This window comes from Cherax quadricarinatus, chromosome 6, assembly GCF_038502225.1.
Source record: "Cherax quadricarinatus isolate ZL_2023a chromosome 6, ASM3850222v1, whole genome shotgun sequence".
In the NCBI taxonomy this organism is placed as follows: Eukaryota; Metazoa; Arthropoda; class Malacostraca; order Decapoda; family Parastacidae; genus Cherax; species Cherax quadricarinatus.
In genome coordinates, this window is record NC_091297.1 from 1,202,466 (window position 1) to 1,221,039 (window position 18,574).

Here is an 18,574-nt window from a genome sequence, read left to right on the forward strand (position 1 = left end):
GACGGTACTTCCTCCAAGGTGCTGTACTGCATGGTGCATGCGCACCTTGCAAATGCAGCAAACCCTGGTACTTTCAACTCAACTATAAATGAGCTCTTTCGACTAAACAACATGTCTGCCTTCAATTTCCGTGACTCCATACCCTCCGCCGACATCCTCAAGATTCTTGCGCGCTATATAGTCCTTGTGGTTTAGCGCTTCTTTTTTATAATAATAATAATAATAATAATAATAATAATAATAATAATAATAATAATAATAATAGGTAGTAGGTTGGTAGACAGCAACCACCCAGGGAAGTACTACCGTCCTGCCAGATGACTGTGAAACAAAAACCTGTAACTGTTTTGCATGATGGTAGGATTGCTGGTTTCTTTTTCTGTCTCATAAACACGCTAAGATAACAGGGATATCTTGCTACTCCTACTTACACTTTGGTCACACTTCACAGACACGCACATGCATATATATATATATACATACATCTAGGTTTTTCTCTTTTTTCTAAATAGCTCTTGTTCTTTTTTATTTCTTCTATTGTCCATGGGGAAGTGGAAAAGAATCTTTCCTCCGTAAGCCATGCGTGTCGTATGAGGCGACTAAAATGCCGGGAGCAATGGGCTAGTAACCCCTTCTCCTGTATACAATTACTAAAAAAGAGAAGAAGAAAAACTTTATAAAACTGGGTTGCTTAAATGTGCGTGGATGTAGTGCGGATGACAAGAAACAGATGATTGCTGATGTTATGAATGAAAAGAAGTTGGATGTCCTGGCCCTAAGCGAAACAAAGCTGAAGGGGGTAGGAGAGTTTCAGTGGGGGGAAATAAATGGGATTAAATCTGGAGTATCTGAGAGAGTTAGAGCAAAGGAAGGGGTAGCAGTAATGTTAAATGATCAGTTATGGAAGGAGAAAAGAGAATATGAATGTGTAAATTCAAGAATTATGTGGATTAAAGTAAAGGTTGGATGCGAGAAGTGGGTCATAATAAGCGTGTATGCACCTGGAGAAGAGAGGAATGCAGAGGAGAGAGAGAGATTTTGGGAGATGTTAAGTGAATGTATAGGAGCCTTTGAACCAAGTGAGAGAGTAATTGTGGTAGGGGACTTGAATGCTAAAGTAGGAGAAACTTTTAGAGAGGGTGTGGTAGGTAAGTTTGGGGTGCCAGGTGTAAATGATAATGGGAGCCCTTTGATTGAACTTTGTATAGAAAGGGGTTTAGTTATAGGTAATACATATTTTAAGAAAAAGAGGATAAATAAGTATACACGATATGATGTAGGGCGAAATGACAGTAGTTTGTTGGATTATGTATTGGTAGATAAAAGACTGTTGAGTAGACTTCAGGATGTACATGTTTATAGAGGGGCCACAGATATATCAGATCACTTTCTAGTTGTAGCTATACTGAGAGTAAAAGGTAGATGGGATACAAGGAGAATAGAAGCATCAGGGAAGAGAGAGGTGAAGGTTTATAAACTAAAAGAGGAGGCAGTTAGGGTAAGATATAAACAGCTATTGGAGGATAGATGGGCTAATGAGAGCATAGGCAATGGGGTCGAAGAGGTATGGGGTAGGTTTAAAAATGTAGTGTTAGAGTGTTCAGCAGAAGTTTGTGGTTACAGGAAAGTGGGTGCAGGAGGGAAGAGGAGCGATTGGTGGAATGATGATGTAAAGAGAGTAGTAAGGGAGAAAAAGTTAGCATATGAGAAGTTTTTACAAAGTAGAAGTGATGCAAGGAGGGAAGAGTATATGGAGAAAAAGAGAGAAGTTAAGAGAGTGGTGAAGCAATGTAAAAAGAGAGCAAATGAGAGAGTGGGTGAGATGTTATCAACAAATTTTGTTGAAAATAAGAAAAAGTTTTGGAGTGAGATTAACAAGTTAAGAAAGCCTAGAGAACAAATGGATTTGTCAGTTAAAAATAGGAGAGGAGAGTTATTAAATGGAGAGTTAGAGGTATTGGGAAGATGGAAGGAATATTTTGAGGAATTGTTAAATGTTGATGAAGATAGGGAAGCTGTGATTTCGTGTATAGGGCAAGGAGGAATAACATCTTGTAGGAGTGAGGAAGAGCCAGTTGTGAGTGTGGGGGAAGTTCGTGAGGCAATAGGTAAAATGAAAGGGGGTAAGGCAGCCGGGATTGATGGGATAAAGATAGAAATGTTAAAAGCAGGTGGGGATATAGTTTTGGAGTGGTTGGTGCAATTATTTAATAAATGTATGGAAGAGGGTAAGGTACCTAGGGATTGGCAGAGAGCATGCATAGTTCCTTTGTATAAAGGCAAAGGGGATAAAAGAGAGTGCAAAAATTATAGGGGGATAAGTCTGTTGAGTGTACCTGGTAAAGTGTATGGTAGAGTTATAATTGAAAGAATTAAGAGTAAGACGGAGAATAGGATAGCAGATGAACAAGGAGGCTTTAGGAAAGGTAGGGGGTGTGTGGACCAGGTGTTTACAGTGAAACATATAAGTGAACAGTATTTAGATAAGGCTAAAGAGGTCTTTGTGGCATTTATGGATTTGGAAAAGGCGTATGACAGGGTGGATAGGGGGGCAATGTGGCAGATGTTGCAAGTGTATGGTGTAGGAGGTAGGTTACTGAAAGCAGTGAAGAGTTTTTACGAGGATAGTGAGGCTCAAGTTAGAGTATGTAGGAAAGAGGGAAATTTTTTCCCAGTAAAAGTAGGCCTTAGACAAGGATGTGTGATGTCACCGTGGTTGTTTAATATATTTATAGATGGGGTTGTAAGAGAAGTAAATGCGAGGGTTTTGGCAAGAGGCGTGGAGTTAAAAGATAAAGAATCACACACAAAGTGGGAGTTGTCACAGCTGCTCTTTGCTGATGACACTGTGCTCTTGGGAGATTCTGAAAAGAAGTTGCAGAGATTGGTGGATGAATTTGGTAGGGTGTGCAAAAGAAGAAAATTAAAGGTGAATACAGGAAAGAGTAAGGTTATGAGGATAACAAAAAGATTAGGTGATGAAAGATTGAATATCAGATTGGAGGGAGAGAGTATGGAGGAGGTGAACGTATTCAGATATTTGGGAGTGGACGTGTCAGCGGATGGGTCTATGAAAGATGAGGTGAATCATAGAATTGATGAGGGAAAAAGAGTGAGTGGTGCACTTAGGAGTCTGTGGAAACAAAGAACTTTGTCCTTGGAGGCAAAGAGGGGAATGTATGAGAGTATAGTTTTACCAACGCTCTTATATGGGTGTGAAGCGTGGGTGATGAATGTTGCAGCGAGGAGAAGGCTGGAGGCAGTGGAGATGTCATGTCTGAGGGCAATGTGTGGTGTGAATATAATGCAGAGAATTCGTAGTTTGGAAGTTAGGAGGAGGTGCGGGATTACCAAAACTGTTGTCCAGAGGGCTGAGGAAGGGTTGTTGAGGTGGTTCGGACATGTAGAGAGAATGGAGCGAAACAGAATGACTTCAAGAGTGTATCAGTCTGTAGTGGAAGGAAGGCGGGGTAGGGGTCGGCCTAGGAAGGGTTGGAGGGAGGGGGTAAAGGAGGTTTTGTGTGCGAGGGGCTTGGACTTCCAGCAGGCATGCGTGAGCGTGTTTGATAGGAGTGAATGGAGACAAATGGTTTTTAATACTTGACGTGCTGTTGGAGTGTGAGCAAAGTAACATTTATGAAGGGATTCAGGGAAACCGGCAGGCCGGACTTGAGTCCTGGAGATGGGAAGTACAGTGCCTGCACTCTGAAGGAGGGGTGTTAATGTTGCAGTTTAAAAACTGTAGTGTAAAGCACCCTTCTGGCAAGACAGTGATGGAGTGAATGATGGTGAAAGTTTTTCTTTTTCGGGCCACCCTGCCTTGGTGGGAATCGGCCGGTGTGATAATAAAAAAAAAATAAAAAATAATAATAATAATAATAATAATAATAATAATAATAATAAACAAGATTCTTGCCAACGTTGTGAACCTCAATGCACCTGCTGAACTGTCTCCTGCCCCAAACTATTCAACTTCAATTCAACTTCAATAACAAAAACATAAAGTGGGACCAAGTAAACCAAGTCCTAACCGATATAAGCTGGGAAGATATACTAAGCAACACTGACCCCAACTTATGCCTAGAACAGATTAACTCGGTGGCACTCGATGTATGCACAAGGCTTATTCCTCTAAGAAAAAGGAGGAGTAGATGTAAAATAGAAAGAGACAGGCGCTCCCTTTACAGGCGACGGAAAAGAATAACAGAGCGGCTAAAAGAGGTCAATATATCTGAAATGCGTAGGGAGACACTGGTCAGAGAAATAGCAAGCATCGAACTTAAGCTAAAAGAATCCTTTAGGAGTCAGGAATCGCGGGAAGAACTAAAAGCCATAAATGAAATCGAAAGAAACCCAAAGTATTTCTTCTCCTATGCCAAATCAAAATCGAGAACAACGTCCAGTATTGGGCCCCTACTTAAACAAGATGGGTCCTACACAGATGACAGCAAGGAAATGAGTGAGCTACTCAAGTCCCAATATGACTCAGTTTTTAGCAAGCCGCTAACCAGACTGAGAGTCGAAGATCAAAATTAATTTTTTTATGAGAGAGCCACAAAATTTGATTAACACAAGCCTATCCGATGTTATCCTGACGCCAAATGACTTCGAACAGGCGATAAATGACATGCCCATGCACTCTGCCCCAGGGCCAGACTCATGGAACTCTGTGTTCATCAAGAACTGCAAGAAGGGGCTTCTTCCTTTTCCATCCTATGGAGAGGGAGCATGGACACGGGGGTCGTCCCACAGTTACTAAAAACAACAGACATAGCCCCACTCCACAAAGGGGGCAGTAAAGCAACAGCAAAGAACTACAGACCAATAGCACTAACATCCCATATCATAAAAATCTTTGAAAGGGTCCTAAGAAGCAAGATCACCACCCATCTAGAAACCCATCAGTTACACAACCCAGGGCAACATGGGTTTAGAACAGGTCGCTCCTGTCTGTCTCAACTATTGGATCACTACGACAAGGTCCTAAATGCACTAGAAGACAAAAAGAATGCAGATGCAATATATACAGACTTTGCAAAAGCCTTCGACAAGTGTGGCCATGGCGTAATAGCGCACAAAATGCGTGCTAAAGGAATAACAGGAAAAGTCGGTCGATAGATCTATAATTTCCTCACTAACAGAACACAGAGAGTAGTCGTCAACAGAGTAAAGTCCGAGGCAGCTACGGTGAAAAGCTCTGTTCCACAAGGCACAGTACTTGCTCCCATCTTGTTCCTCATCCTCATATCCGACATAGACAAGGATGTCAGCCACAGCACCGTGTCTTCCTTTGCAGATGACACCCGAATCTGCATGACAGTGTCTTCCATTGCAGACACTGCAAAGCTCCAGGCGGACATCAACCAAATCTTTCAGTGGGCTGCAGAAAACAATATGAATTTCAACGATGAGAAATTTCAATTACTCAGATATTGTAAACATGAGGAAATTAAATCTTCATCAGAGTACAAAACAAATTCTGGCCACAAAATAGAGCGAAACACCAACGTCAAAGACCTGGGAGTGATCATGTCGGAGGATCTCACCTTCAAGGACCATAACATTGTATCAATTGCATCTGCTAGAAAAATGACAGGATGGATAATGAGAACCTTCAAAACTAGGGAGGCCAAGCCCATGATGACACTCTTCAGGTCACTTGTTCTATCTAGGCTGGAATATTGCTGCACACTAACAGCACCTTTCAAGGCAGGTGAAATTGCCGACCTAGAAAATGTACATAGAACTTTCACGGCGCGCATAACGGAGATAAAACACCTCAATTACTGGGAGTGCTTGAGGTTCCTAAGCCTGTATTCCCTGGAACGCAGGAGGGAGAGATACATGATTATATACACCTGGAAAATCCTAGAGGGACTAGTACCGAACTTGCACACGAAAATCACTCACTACGAAAGCAAAAGACTTGGCAGACGATGCAACATCCCCCCAATGAAAAGCAGGGGTGTCACTAGCACGTTAAGAGACCATACAATAAGTGTCAGGGGCCCGAGACTGTTCAACTGCCTCCCAGCACACATAAGGGGGATTACCAACAGACCCCTGGCAGTCTTCAAGCTGGTACTGGACAAGCACCTAAAGTCAGTTCCTGATCAGCCGGGCTGTGGCTCGTACGTTGGTTTGCGTGCAGCCAGCAGCAACAGCCTGGTTGATCAGGCTCTGATCCACCAGGAGGACTGGTCACAGACCGGGCCGCGGGGGCGTTGACCCCCGGAACTCTCTCCAGGTAAATTCCAAGTAAACCACTTCCACCGTCGACAACTCTGACAACTCTGATTATTCTGCTGTATAGCCCTTGTGGCTTAGCGCTTCTTTTTGATTATAATAATAGTAATATAGTAATATGATTATTCTGCCTCCCATGACACATCACCAATACACCTCTCCAGTGTTCCTGGCGTCCCACAGTCTCCTGCCAGCACCATCGTTGACTCGCTCTTGTTCCTCTTCTTCCATGGACCAACTTTGGGCACTCGGCTCACACTCTGAGGTCCGGAGATCGAATCTCCTCCTGTACGGCTAGATAACATTAGGGACGTGTTTCCATAAGACACCTGCTGTCCATGTTCACCCATCAGTAGCTGTATAGCCCTTGTGGCTTAGCGCTTCTTTTTGATTATAATAATAATAATCACCCATCAGTAAAATAGGTACCTGGGTGTTAGTGGACTGGTGTGGGTCGCATCCTGGGACAAAACTGACCTAATTTGCGGGAAATGCTCAGCATAACAAGCGGCTTTCTATATAGTAGTATGTTATTGACGTCAGCTATGGTCTGTATACCCTGTACATGTATTTGTAGTAAATATATTATTATATTACATCAGGAAGTCAGGCTGGGTGCTGCGTAAGAGCTGTCAGTGGCCTTATAAACCCAACAATAACAACATAATATCACGTATCTGAATGGCCAATATTTTTTAACGATAATAAGTAGTGCTGACAAGAATTTGTTCTAATTTTAATTGATTTACGGCTACCAGGGTAGGCACAAAGCGTAGTAGGATAATCTTTGGTGATCCTGCTACTGTTTAGTATAACTTTGGTTTTTCAAACATAAGTTTATATAACATTATCAGAGTAACTATCCTGGTGTCCCGGAGCTTTAATTTAATTTAATAATAATAATATTTAATATTTTTATTTATACATGTACAGGGTATACAGACCATTGCAGACATCAGTAACATACTACTATATAGAAAGCTGCTTGTTATGCTGAGCATTTCCCACAAATTAGGTCAGTTATGTCCCAGGATGCGACCCACACCAGTCCACTAACACCCAGGTACCTATTTTACTGATGGGTGAACAGGGACAGCAGGTGTTTACCTGGAGAGAGTTCCGGGGGTCAACGCCCCCGCGGCCCGGTCTGTGACCAATGTTTCCACCCTTTCAGGGGATCGAACCTGGAGACTCAGCGTGTGAAGGGAGGGCTTCGCCTACTAGGCCAGGGTCGCTGGCACACTCGCCTCACACACTGAGGTCCGGGTGGAAATATGATGTTTTTCCTTAAGACACCTGCTGTCTATGTTCACCATCAGTAAAATAGGTACCTGGGTGTTAATGGACTGGTGTGGGTCGCATCCTGGGACAAAACTAACCTAATTTGTGGGAAATGCTCAGCATAACAAGCAGCTTTCTATATAGTATTTGTTACTGATGTTAACTATGGTCTGTATACCTTGTACATGTGTAAATAAAGATTATTATTACTATTATTAAGTGAAGGATTGAATAATGAAAATGTTCTATTCTCTGAACACAGATAATTATGCAATGCATTTTGGGCAACTAATTGCGAGTCTTACCAACTACTTAATAATATTTCAACGTGATACAGTTTTTATACAGAGATGGGTGACATTTTAGTTGTTCATGCAGAAAGCCCATAGTTATGCAGAGCATTTCAGGCAAATTGTTTTAATTAAAATTAGTATCATTTTTGATGAGCAGAGAATGATTCAAATTTCTCTTTTAATGTGTTATAGCCAAGCTCTGACTAATAAAATGCTAAATAATAAAAAAACAGACATAGCATTATGTAGGACTTCTTGTGTAGTTAAATATAATCATATGTTAACAGGTAAGGCTAACAAAGTGGTTAGTTACAAGATATTTACAAAGTTTCAGTCCTGGGGCAGGTGGGTATGTTGGGCATGTTTCCTTACACATGTTGCTTCTGTTCACCTAGCAGTAAGTAGGTACCTGGGGGTTAGCTAAATTGTATGTGGTATCCTCCCATCATACATAAGGAGGATTACCAATAGACCCCTGGCTGTATTTAAGATGGAACTGGATAGATATCTGAAGTCAGTACTCGATCAGCCGGGCTGTGGTTTGTATGTTGGGTTACACAAATAACCCGCACATAGAAGAGAGAAGCTTACGACGACGTTTCGGTCCGACTTGGACCATTTACAAAGTCACACTGTGACTTTGTAAATGGTCCAAGTCGGACCAAAACGTCGTCGTAAGCTTCTCTCTTCTATGTGCGGGTTATTTGTGTATCGTTCCAGTCATGGTATTGTGCCTTTTTTTGTTATTTATGTTGGGTTGTGTGTGGCAGGCAGTAACAGCCAGATTAATCAGGCCCTGATCCACCATGAGGCCTGTTCAAGGACCACTCTCCAGGTAGACAGGTAGGTAGAGCCCTAAGGAAATCGTCTACTTCTTGGGTTCTTGTAGGGTATCCTGAGCTAGAGGAATTTTTATTTGTTTGGATTAACCTTGAGGGTTAGTAACCCAGGATAACCTAAGAAAGCCATTCTGGATTATTTCTGTTGGGGTCATTTGATCCTCATCTCCAGGATGCAACTCAAGACAGTTGACTTACACCCAGGCACCCACTGCTAAGTAAGGAAAACTTGCAAGTATAAGGAAACATGTCTAACATTTCTAATCATGTCAGGGTCAAACTAAGGTCCTAGAGATGTACGCCAAAGGTACTAATACACTGGATTCGTACTCTGAACCCAGTTTTAATTTTTTTATTTTAACACTACCAATCTTTTAATATCAGTTGTGATGCCCAATCTCCACCTCCCTTCTGCAATTGTCCTTTCCCTCAACTCTGCCACTTTTATCCCTCAGGTATCTTTTTCACCTCTGCAGTGTAGTATTAAATGACCCATATAGTTTGGTTTAGTGTTTTCACTGGTTATATTGTATTAATAATTGAAACTAATACCTCTAGTTAATTATGGCAGTGGCCATTTTATTACAGCAGTCACCTGAGATTTTCTGTAAATTAATAAATTTTACCCAACCTTAAATGGAGTGCCATATTTCAAGCTAAAATTTCACTCGGATATTTGTTTCTTTTGTAATGGTTCAACTTATTGTTCCCTGATACTTTGTACAGTTTTTGAAAAATCTCTCCCTCTCTCTGTCAGTCTTTATTAATCTCTCTTTCTCAGTTTCTCTCTCTGTCAATATCTCTCTTAATCTCTCTCTCCTAAATTATTACTTTGCAACATTCAACATTATTGTCACAGTACTCAGTATTATGTGCAATTAAAAGTTTTTTGATCTACAGCTCAACATGGTCAGCATTTTGTCGTTATCTGACAAGATCATCTCAAAGTGTCAGTTTGCAAGATGTGATTTGGAACTTGTGATTACTCCTCTAGGACTCTGCCTACGATGGTTATCCAATGAAGATAGCAAGAATAATGGAAAATCCTTGGATGCTGCTATTGTGACAAAAATGAAGGTATTGCATTGTAGTACTACATTTAAACTGTTAATTTAGAGCAGGGGTCTCCAAACTTTTCATTACAAGGGCCACATCGTAAGTTTTACACATTTTTGCGGGCTTAAGAAAACATCAGACTTGTATATAAATATAAATGAATTTATAAAATTTAAGTGAATGAATAAGTTTTATTTGGAACCTTTTTGTAATCAGCATGATATGATTCAGTGCAAAAGAGAAATGTGACAATTACGAAGAAACAATACCATGCTTATGCTGAGAAATGATATATAATGAGTAAAAATATCAAACATAAGCCAATGCTCTGACGGCTAACTCAGTTACTGAACTGCAAATGAGAAAAGCGGGCACAAGATTAATTTTCACAAAATTAACCCTTTCAGGGTCCAAGGCCCAAATCTGGAGTCACGCACCAGTGTCCAAGAATTTTCCAAAAAAAAATTTGTTATTTTTTCTTATGAAATCGTAGAGAATCTTTTTGTGAAGGTAATAAAACAAAAAGTACGAAATTTGGTGGAAAATTGACGAAATTATGCTCTCGCGAATTTTGATGTGTCAGCGATATTTATGAATCGGCGATTTTGCCGAATTCGACTCCCATTTTAGGCCAATTACATTATTCCAATCAACCAAATTTTTAGCTATTTCACTAGTATTACTTCTATTCTATCGATTGAGCACAAGAAATCGCCAAGTCAACTGTTTCAACTACAAAATAAAGTGATCGGAAATTGTTGATTTGGCCAATTTAACACAAAGTTCAAAATATTCCAATTTCAAAATAGGGTCCAGAATAAACAATGTAGGCATTCCTGGCACTAAACTAACATTTCCTCTGTTCATTAGTTATGTTTTGAGGCTTTACAAATAAATTCCATTTTGATTTTTTATTCACATAATGAATTTTTATTCACACCAAAAAATAGAAGATTTACTGTTATGCAATACTGTAATAATTGTATAAATATCATCACCATATTTGTGAATGTATATTAGACCCACCAGCTGACGTGTATTAGACGTGTGAGGTCGTTTGTTTACTCTTGAATATCGGCAAAAATTTAACATTTCCGCTACTTTCAGCTCAGTTTCAAGCCATTTCCATTGCTAAAACCAATCAAAATCATCGCTATTTCTGTAATATGTCTTCCATTCTATCAAATGAGACCAAGAAATCGCAAATACACCTATAAAAAACATACGAAAAAACACTGCAAAGTTGCTGTTTTAATCGAAAAATCATGATTTCAGTATTTTTCTCTCATTATACACAGTGTGCTGCAGGATCTGTTTTATGTGGTGCACACATACCACATAGATGTATTCTCTCATATCTAGGCCCAAATGTACCACTCACAGTTTATCAGAGTGAGCTGAGCTCATGGCGTAGATCTACGGTTTGGACACTCACCATAAAGCCGTAGATCTACGGGACGGACCCTGAAAGGGTTAATGGGAATGATGGAACTTTTTTTTAATTTCAAAATATTGCTGAACTGAGGTTTCAAGCTTGAGGAGCCAGTTATTAGAATGGATTTCAAATGCCCATCAGATAATTTTGTGTGATAGTTGGACTTTACATACTTCATTTTTGAAAATGTTTGTTCACAAAAGTATGTTTTACCTTAAGCTGATGCAAATCCACAAGCAATTCGCTTCAGTTTGGAAATTGCTCAGGCTGTAAAGATTTATAAAATTTGATCAGATTTCCTTCTTTATATTTTTCTTTCAGCATGACATCTGATTGGTGATTAATAATTTCCTTTTGAAACTGATCAAAAAATCATTTCTGAAATTGTTTTTGCAAGTCATTAATGATTTCTCTTGCAAATGAAGAAGGAAATTCTGCTTTACTTCTTGAAATATTTCATGATATAGGAAATGAATAAATTTTGCCCTGAATGCCTTGACATGCATGAATAAATCACAAATCAAATTTGTTTGACCTTGCAACTTCATATTCAACTATTCACATGCCTTGTCTCGTCTGCAAAAAAATGCTAATTTTCAGATCCAGTCGGTGTTTGATAAAAGTGGTTCAGGTCAATTCTACTCTATGAGAAATGAATCAATTTCTTTTCTGAGCTGCAGGAACTGTGATAGAACTTCTGTATTATAAGGCAAGTCAACAAATTCAGAATCAGTTTCTTTCAGAAAATCCCAAAACTAGTGATGTTTAAGCCAGTGAAATCAAATGAAATTCACTGTTGAAACAACAGGTTTCAGAATGCAAGACATAGTTACATATTTCTGCACAATGCTTGCTGATGGATAATGCAATGCAGAAACATGGGCTTCGAGAATCTATCATCCTCACGAGCTTTTGTGATTTGTCCAGCCAAACTTTTCTTCACCCCCAGACATGTTCTTTCCTCCATCAACTGTCACGCATTGCAGCTTATTCCACCCCAGGTTATATTCTAATACAAATTTTTGCAATTCTTTGAAGATGTTTCCTCCGGTTCCTATGCTGTGCATTCTATGCATTGATGCTAATTGTTGTGTGACATTAAATTCATTGTCGATGCCATGAATGAATACAGTGGACCCCCGGTTAACGATATTTTTTTCACTCCAGAAGTATGTTCAGGTGCCAGTACTGACCGAATTTGTTCCCATAAGAAATATTGTGAAGTAGATTAGTCCATTTCAGACCCCCAAACATACACGTACAAATGCACTTACATAAATACACTTACATAATTGGTCACATTCGGAGGTAATCGTTATGCGGGGGTCCACTGTACTAGGAGTTGTGATATGTTACTCACATAATTCAATTCATCAAGTTCAAGAGACTAAAACTGAAAATTTCTTGCTTTGTCTGCAATTTGATGAAATATATTGCTTCTGTATCCACAATTCTATGAGCAATATTATTTGGTGCAAGACTGAGGATTTTAAACATATTTTATTTTTCTTGACATAATTCTCCCATTGCTTCCATCATACACTCTTTGATCAAATCTCCATCGGTGAATGGCTTTCTTCTTTTAGTTAATGCATAAGCTACTTTGTAACCAGCCCTGGTCAAAGTTTCATTTTCAGCTCTCTTCTGCATACACTAACCTTGTTAGGAAAGAACCTGTATTACATTGATTCAAATTTTTCTAAACACTGTGTTCCTGTGAGTTGGAAATAACTTGGTTTATGTTTGATCTCATAGTTTACCTGGAGAGAGTTCCGGGGGTCAACGCCCCCGCGGCCCGGTCTGTGACCAGGCCTCCTGGTGGATCAGAGCCTGATCAACCAGGCTGTTGCTGCTGGCTGCACGCAAACCAACGTACGAGCCACAGCCCGGCTGGTCAGGAACCGACTTTAGGTGCTTGTCCAGTGCCAGCTTGAAGACTGCCAGGGGTCTGTTGGTAATCCCCCTTATGTATGCTGGGAGGCAGTTGAACAGTCTCGGGCCCCTGACACTTATTGTATGGTCTCTTAACGTGCTAGTGACACCCCTGCTTTTCATTGGGGGGATGTTACATCGTCTGCCAAGTCTTTTGCTTTCATAGTGAGTGATTTTTGTGTGCAAGTTCGGTACTAGTCCCTCTAGGATTTTCCAGGTGTATATAATCATGTATCTCTCCCGCCTGCATTCCAGGGAATACAGTTTTAGGAACCTCAAGCGCTCCCAGTAATTGAGGTGTTTTATCTCCGTTATGCGCGCCGTGAAGGTTCTCTGTACATTTTCTAGGTCAGCAATTTCACCTGCCTTGAAAGGTGCTGTTAGTGTGCAGCAATATTCCAGCCTAGATAGAACAAGTGACCTGAAGAGTGTCATCATGGGCTTGGCCTCCCTAGTTTTGAAGGTTCTCATTATCCATCCTGTCATTTTTCTAGCAGATGCGATTGATACAATGTTATGGTCCTTGAAGGTGAGATCCTCCGACATGATCACTCCCAGGTCTTTGACGTTGGTGTTTCGCTCTATTTTGTGGCCAGAATTTGTTTTGTACTCTGATGAAGATTTAATTTCCTCGTGTTTACCATATCTGAGTAATTGAAATTTCTCATCGTTGAACTTCATATTGTTTTCTGCAGCCCACTGAAAGATTTGGTTGATGTCCGCCTGGAGCCTTGCAGTGTCTGCAATGGAAGACACTGTCATGCAGATTCGGGTGTCATCTGCAAAGGAAGACAAGGTGCTGTGGCTGACATCCTTGTCTATGTCGGATATGAGGATGAGGAACAAGATGGGAGCGAGTACTGTGCCTTGTGGAACAGAGCTTTTCACCGTAGCTGCCTCGGACTTTACTCTGTTGACGACTACTCTCTGTGTTCTGTTAGTGAGGAAATTATAGATCCATCGACCGACTTTTCCTGTTATTCCTTTACCACGCATTTTGTGCGCTATTACGCCATGGTCACACTTGTCGAAGGCTTTTGCAAAGTCTGTATATATTACATCTGCATTCTTTTGTCTTCTAGTGTATTTAGGACCTTGTCATAGTGATCCAATAGTTGAGACAAACAGGAGCGACCTGTTCTAAACCCATGTTGCCCTGGGTTGTGTAACTGATGGGTTTCTAGATGGGTGGTGATCTTGCTTCTTAGGACCCTTTCAAAGATTTTTATGATATGGGATGTTAGTGCTATCAGTCTGTAGTTCTTTGCTGTTGCTTTACTGCCCCCTTTGTGGAGTGGGGCTATGTCTGTTGTTTTTAGTAACTGTGGGACAACCCCCGTGTCCATGCTCCCTCTCCATAGGATGGAAAAGGCTCGTGATAGGGGCTTCTTGCAGTTCTTGATGAACACTGAGTTCCACGAGTCTGGCCCTGGGGCAGAGTGCATGGGCATGTCATTTATCGCCTGTTCGAAGTCATTTGGCGTCAGGATAACATCGGATAGGCTTGTGTTAACCAAATTTTGTGGCTCTCTCATAAAAAATTCATTTTGATCTTCGACTCTCAGTCTGGTTAGCGTCTTGCTAAAAACCGAGTCATATTGGGACTTGAGTAGCTCACTCATTTCCTTGCTGTCATCTGTGTAGGACCCATCTTGTTTAAGTAGGGGCCCAATACTGGACGTTGTTCTCGACTTTGATTTGGCATAGGAGAAGAAATACTTTGGGTTTCTTTCGATTTCATTTATGGCTTTTAGTTCTTCCCGCAATTCCTGACTCCTATAAGATTCCTTTAGCTTAAGTTCGATGCTTGCTATTTCTTTGACCAGTGTCTCTCTACGCATTTCAGATATATTGACCTCTTTTAGCCGCTCTGTTATTCTTTTCCGTCGCCTGTAAAGGGAGTGCCTGTCTCTTTCTATTTTACATCTACTCCTCCTTTTTCTTAGAGGAATAAGCCTTGTGCATACATCGAGTGCCACCAAGTTAATCTGTTCTAGGCATACGTTGGGGTCTGTGTTGCTTAGTATATCTTCCCAGCTTATATCGGTTAGGACTTGGTTTACTTGGTCCCACTTTATGTTTTTGTTATTGAAGTTGAATTTGGTGAATGCTCCCTCGTGACTAGTCTCATTATGTCGGTCTGGGGCTCCACGCATACATGTCTGAACCTCAATTATGTTGTGATCTGAGTATATTGTTTTTGATATGGTGACATTTCTTATCAGATCATCATTGTTAGTGAAGATGAGGTCTAGTGTATTCTCCAGTCTAGTAGGCTCTATTATTTGCTGGTTTAAATTGAATTTTGTGCAGAGATTTAAAAGCTCGTGTGAGTGTGAGTTTTCATCAGAGCTGCCTCCTGGTGTTATTACTGCAACAATATTATTTGCTATATTCCTCCATTTTAGGTGCCTTAAGTTGAAATCCCCCAGGAGCAAGATGTTGGGTGCAGGAGCTGGAAGATTTTTCAGACAGTGGTCAATTTTTAACAGCTGTTCCTGGAATTGCTGGGATGTTGCATCCGGAGGCTTGTAGACTACCACAATGATGTGCTGATGTTCATTGTACTTCTTCAAAACTGCAAATGTTTCATGGCATACGACACTCAGTTCTTCATCACCTGCTTGTACAAAGTAGTACTTTATGTCCCATTCTTCATTAAACAGGTTGCATTTTGCACTCTTCTTTCCCTTTTTCTTTCCATTACTGAAGGGTATATCCGAAAAATGAAAAGATTTAAATTAAAATTTGAACAAATTTTGACATAAATTGTTACTAGCATCAAAATCCTTAATTTTAAGTGACTGAAAATGAAGGTTTATTAGTTTTACTATTTCTAAATATTTGAAGTTGCTGCGGGTCGCATAAAAGCTTGTGGTGCCACATGTGTCCCGTGGGCCGCAGTTTGGAGACCCTGATTTTGAGCATTTGTGACTTTTGGTATGTCAGTTTATGTCTATTACTATGTGTCCACTTTGAGCTGAAAAGGTAAATTTGTTCCTCTTAAACCCTGTTATTCATTCATTAGTTCTTTCAAAACTCATTTTCCAGACTATATGAAATTAATGTATTTGATTATTTTATTGTATTGATTATTTTATTCAAAGATTGCTGAATACTTTTTTTTTTATTAACCCTTTGACTGTTTTCGACGTATAAATACGTCTTACGAGCCAATGTTTCTGACGTATATATACTCAATAATTCTAGCGGCTTCAAATCAAGCGGGAGAAAGCTGGTAGGCCCACATGTGAGAGAATGGGTCTGTGTGGTCAGTGTGCACCACATAAAAAAAATCCTGCAGCACACATTGCGTAATGAGAAAAAAAAACTGATCGTTTTTTTGGAATAAAACGCCGACTTTGAGGTGTATTTTCGTATAGTATTTATCGTTGTATTCGCGTTTTCATGGTCTTAGGTGATAAAATGGAAAACATATTACAGAAATAGAGATGATTTTCATTACTTTGACAATGAAAACGACCTTGAAACTGAGCTCAAAATAGCGGAAATGTTCGATTTTTACCAATGTTCAGGAGTAAATAAATCACACCACATTTCCAATACACGTCAACTGGGGAGTCTAATATTCTTTCACTAGTGCACTGATATTATTTATACCATTTTTACAATAATGCAGTAGTCTGCATAACAGTAAATTTTGTATTTTTTTGTATGAATAAAAAATCGAAATAGAAAGCAATAATAATATAAGAGGGGCCTAGAGATATGACTAATGAACAGAGCATATGTTATTTTAGTGCCACGAATGTCTACCTTGTTTATTCTGGACCCTATTTTGAAATTGGCATCTTTTTTAGTTTGCGTGAAATTGGTCAAATTGCCAATTTCTGACCACCATATTGGGTAGTCCAAATTAGTAAATGGGAGGTTTCTTGTACTCAGCTGATAGATAAAATTGAGTTCTAAAGAAATAGCTATGAGGTTGGTCAACTGGAACAATGGAATTGGCTGAAAATAGGGCTCAAAGTCGGCGAAATCGCCGATACGCATATGTCGCCGAGACCGCTAACTTCGCGGGAGCATAATTCCATGAGTTTTGGACCAAATTTCGAACTTTTGGTGTCATTACCATCGGGAAAAGATTCTCTATTATTTCATAAGAAAAAATAATTTTTTTTTTTTCAAAAAATTGAGCAACATAGAATGACAGTTTCAGAGAGGGGCCTGAAACAGTCAAAGGGTTAAATGTGAACAGTAACATGGAATGCTATGAATACCATGGGCTTTGCACAAAAAATTGTATCACATATGCTGTTTTGAAAATTAATAATAATAATCGTCGTTGTCATTATCATCATCTTCAAAATAGAAAAAAATGCTGCTGCTGCTGCTGCCACTGCCAATAATCCAGTAATAATAATAATAATAATTATTATTATTATTATTATTATTATTATTATTATTATCAATATCATTATGAGTACAGCCGCTCCTCACTTAGAGATGTACTCGTTTACTGACAATTCGGACTTACGTTGGGCTCTCTGACCAGTATACATATCTAAATAATGTATATTAGAGCTGATTTCCTCTATTCCGTTTATTACAATACAGTGGACCCCCGGTTAACAATATTTTTTCATTCCAGAAGTATGTTCAGGTGCCAGTACTGACCGAATTTGTTCCCATAAGGAATGTTGTGAAGTAGATTAGTCCATTTCAGACCCCCAAACATACACGTACAAACGCACTTACATAAATACACTTACATAATTGGTTGCATTGGGAGGTGATCGTTAAGCGGGGATCCACTGTATACAGTACACTACTGTATAAACATTTAAAATATACCAGAATTGTTATAAATGGTGCAGAGGTAACATTAAAATTAAAACAATATCAAAGATGGCTGACACAAACCCACTATCGTTATAGCATGCTCCTCACTTAGCACTGAATTCGTTTGCCGACAGGGTCTTAGGAACGGAACTCTGTCATTAAGCGAAGAGCTTTATTATTATTGTGTATTATCCTTCCTAGGGATCAAGGCTATGCATACAGTATTTTTTTTTCTGGCTACTATTAACCCATAAACAGTCCAAACGTATATATACATTTTTACCGCTAGTGGCCCAAACATATATATACGTTTTATGTGTCATACATTTAACATTGCCACGATAAGCCTGAGTCGCCTATACATGAGAGAATGGGTGTGAGCACTCACTGTGCAATATTTTAAAATAATTGGGGATGCCTGGGTAACATATGCTCTTTTTTCCTATTAAAAAACAACAATTTTTTTTTTCTCAAAAAAGTTGGGGCAGTAGAGTAGTGAACGTATATATACGTTTGGACCGTTTACGGGTTAATTATGTAATGAATATCTGACAGCATAATATCAGGGACAATGCTACAAGAGTTGTGTTTTAGTTTCATGTCTAAATGTTTAAAAGTTAAACAATACACTAAAAAATGTTGATTTTTAATAATTTCAAAACTTTTCCAAGATTAGAATGAAATGTTAT

At 39.6% G+C, this 18,574-nt stretch overlaps 1 protein-coding gene across 7 annotated transcripts in view; it reads left to right on the plus strand.

The window, feature by feature from the left end:
* Positions 1-6,851: 6,851 nt before the first annotated feature.
* LOC128691718 (uncharacterized) overlaps positions 6,852-18,574 on the plus strand; it is a 29,477-nt gene continuing 17,754 nt past the window's right edge. For 2 of the 7 annotated variants that reach the window (XM_070079647.1, XM_053780603.2), the window contains exons 1-2: positions 6,858-7,005; positions 9,560-9,736. In XM_070079647.1, coding sequence (XP_069935748.1) covers positions 9,566-9,736 — 171 coding nt within the window. In that variant the 5' untranslated portion in view covers positions 6,858-7,005; positions 9,560-9,565. Of the gene's footprint in view, positions 7,006-7,323; positions 7,574-8,498; positions 8,664-9,559; positions 9,737-11,748; positions 11,860-18,574 lie in introns of those variants that run through there. The other 5 variants (XM_070079652.1, XM_070079664.1, XM_070079667.1 and 2 more) reach the window with 5 other exon arrangements.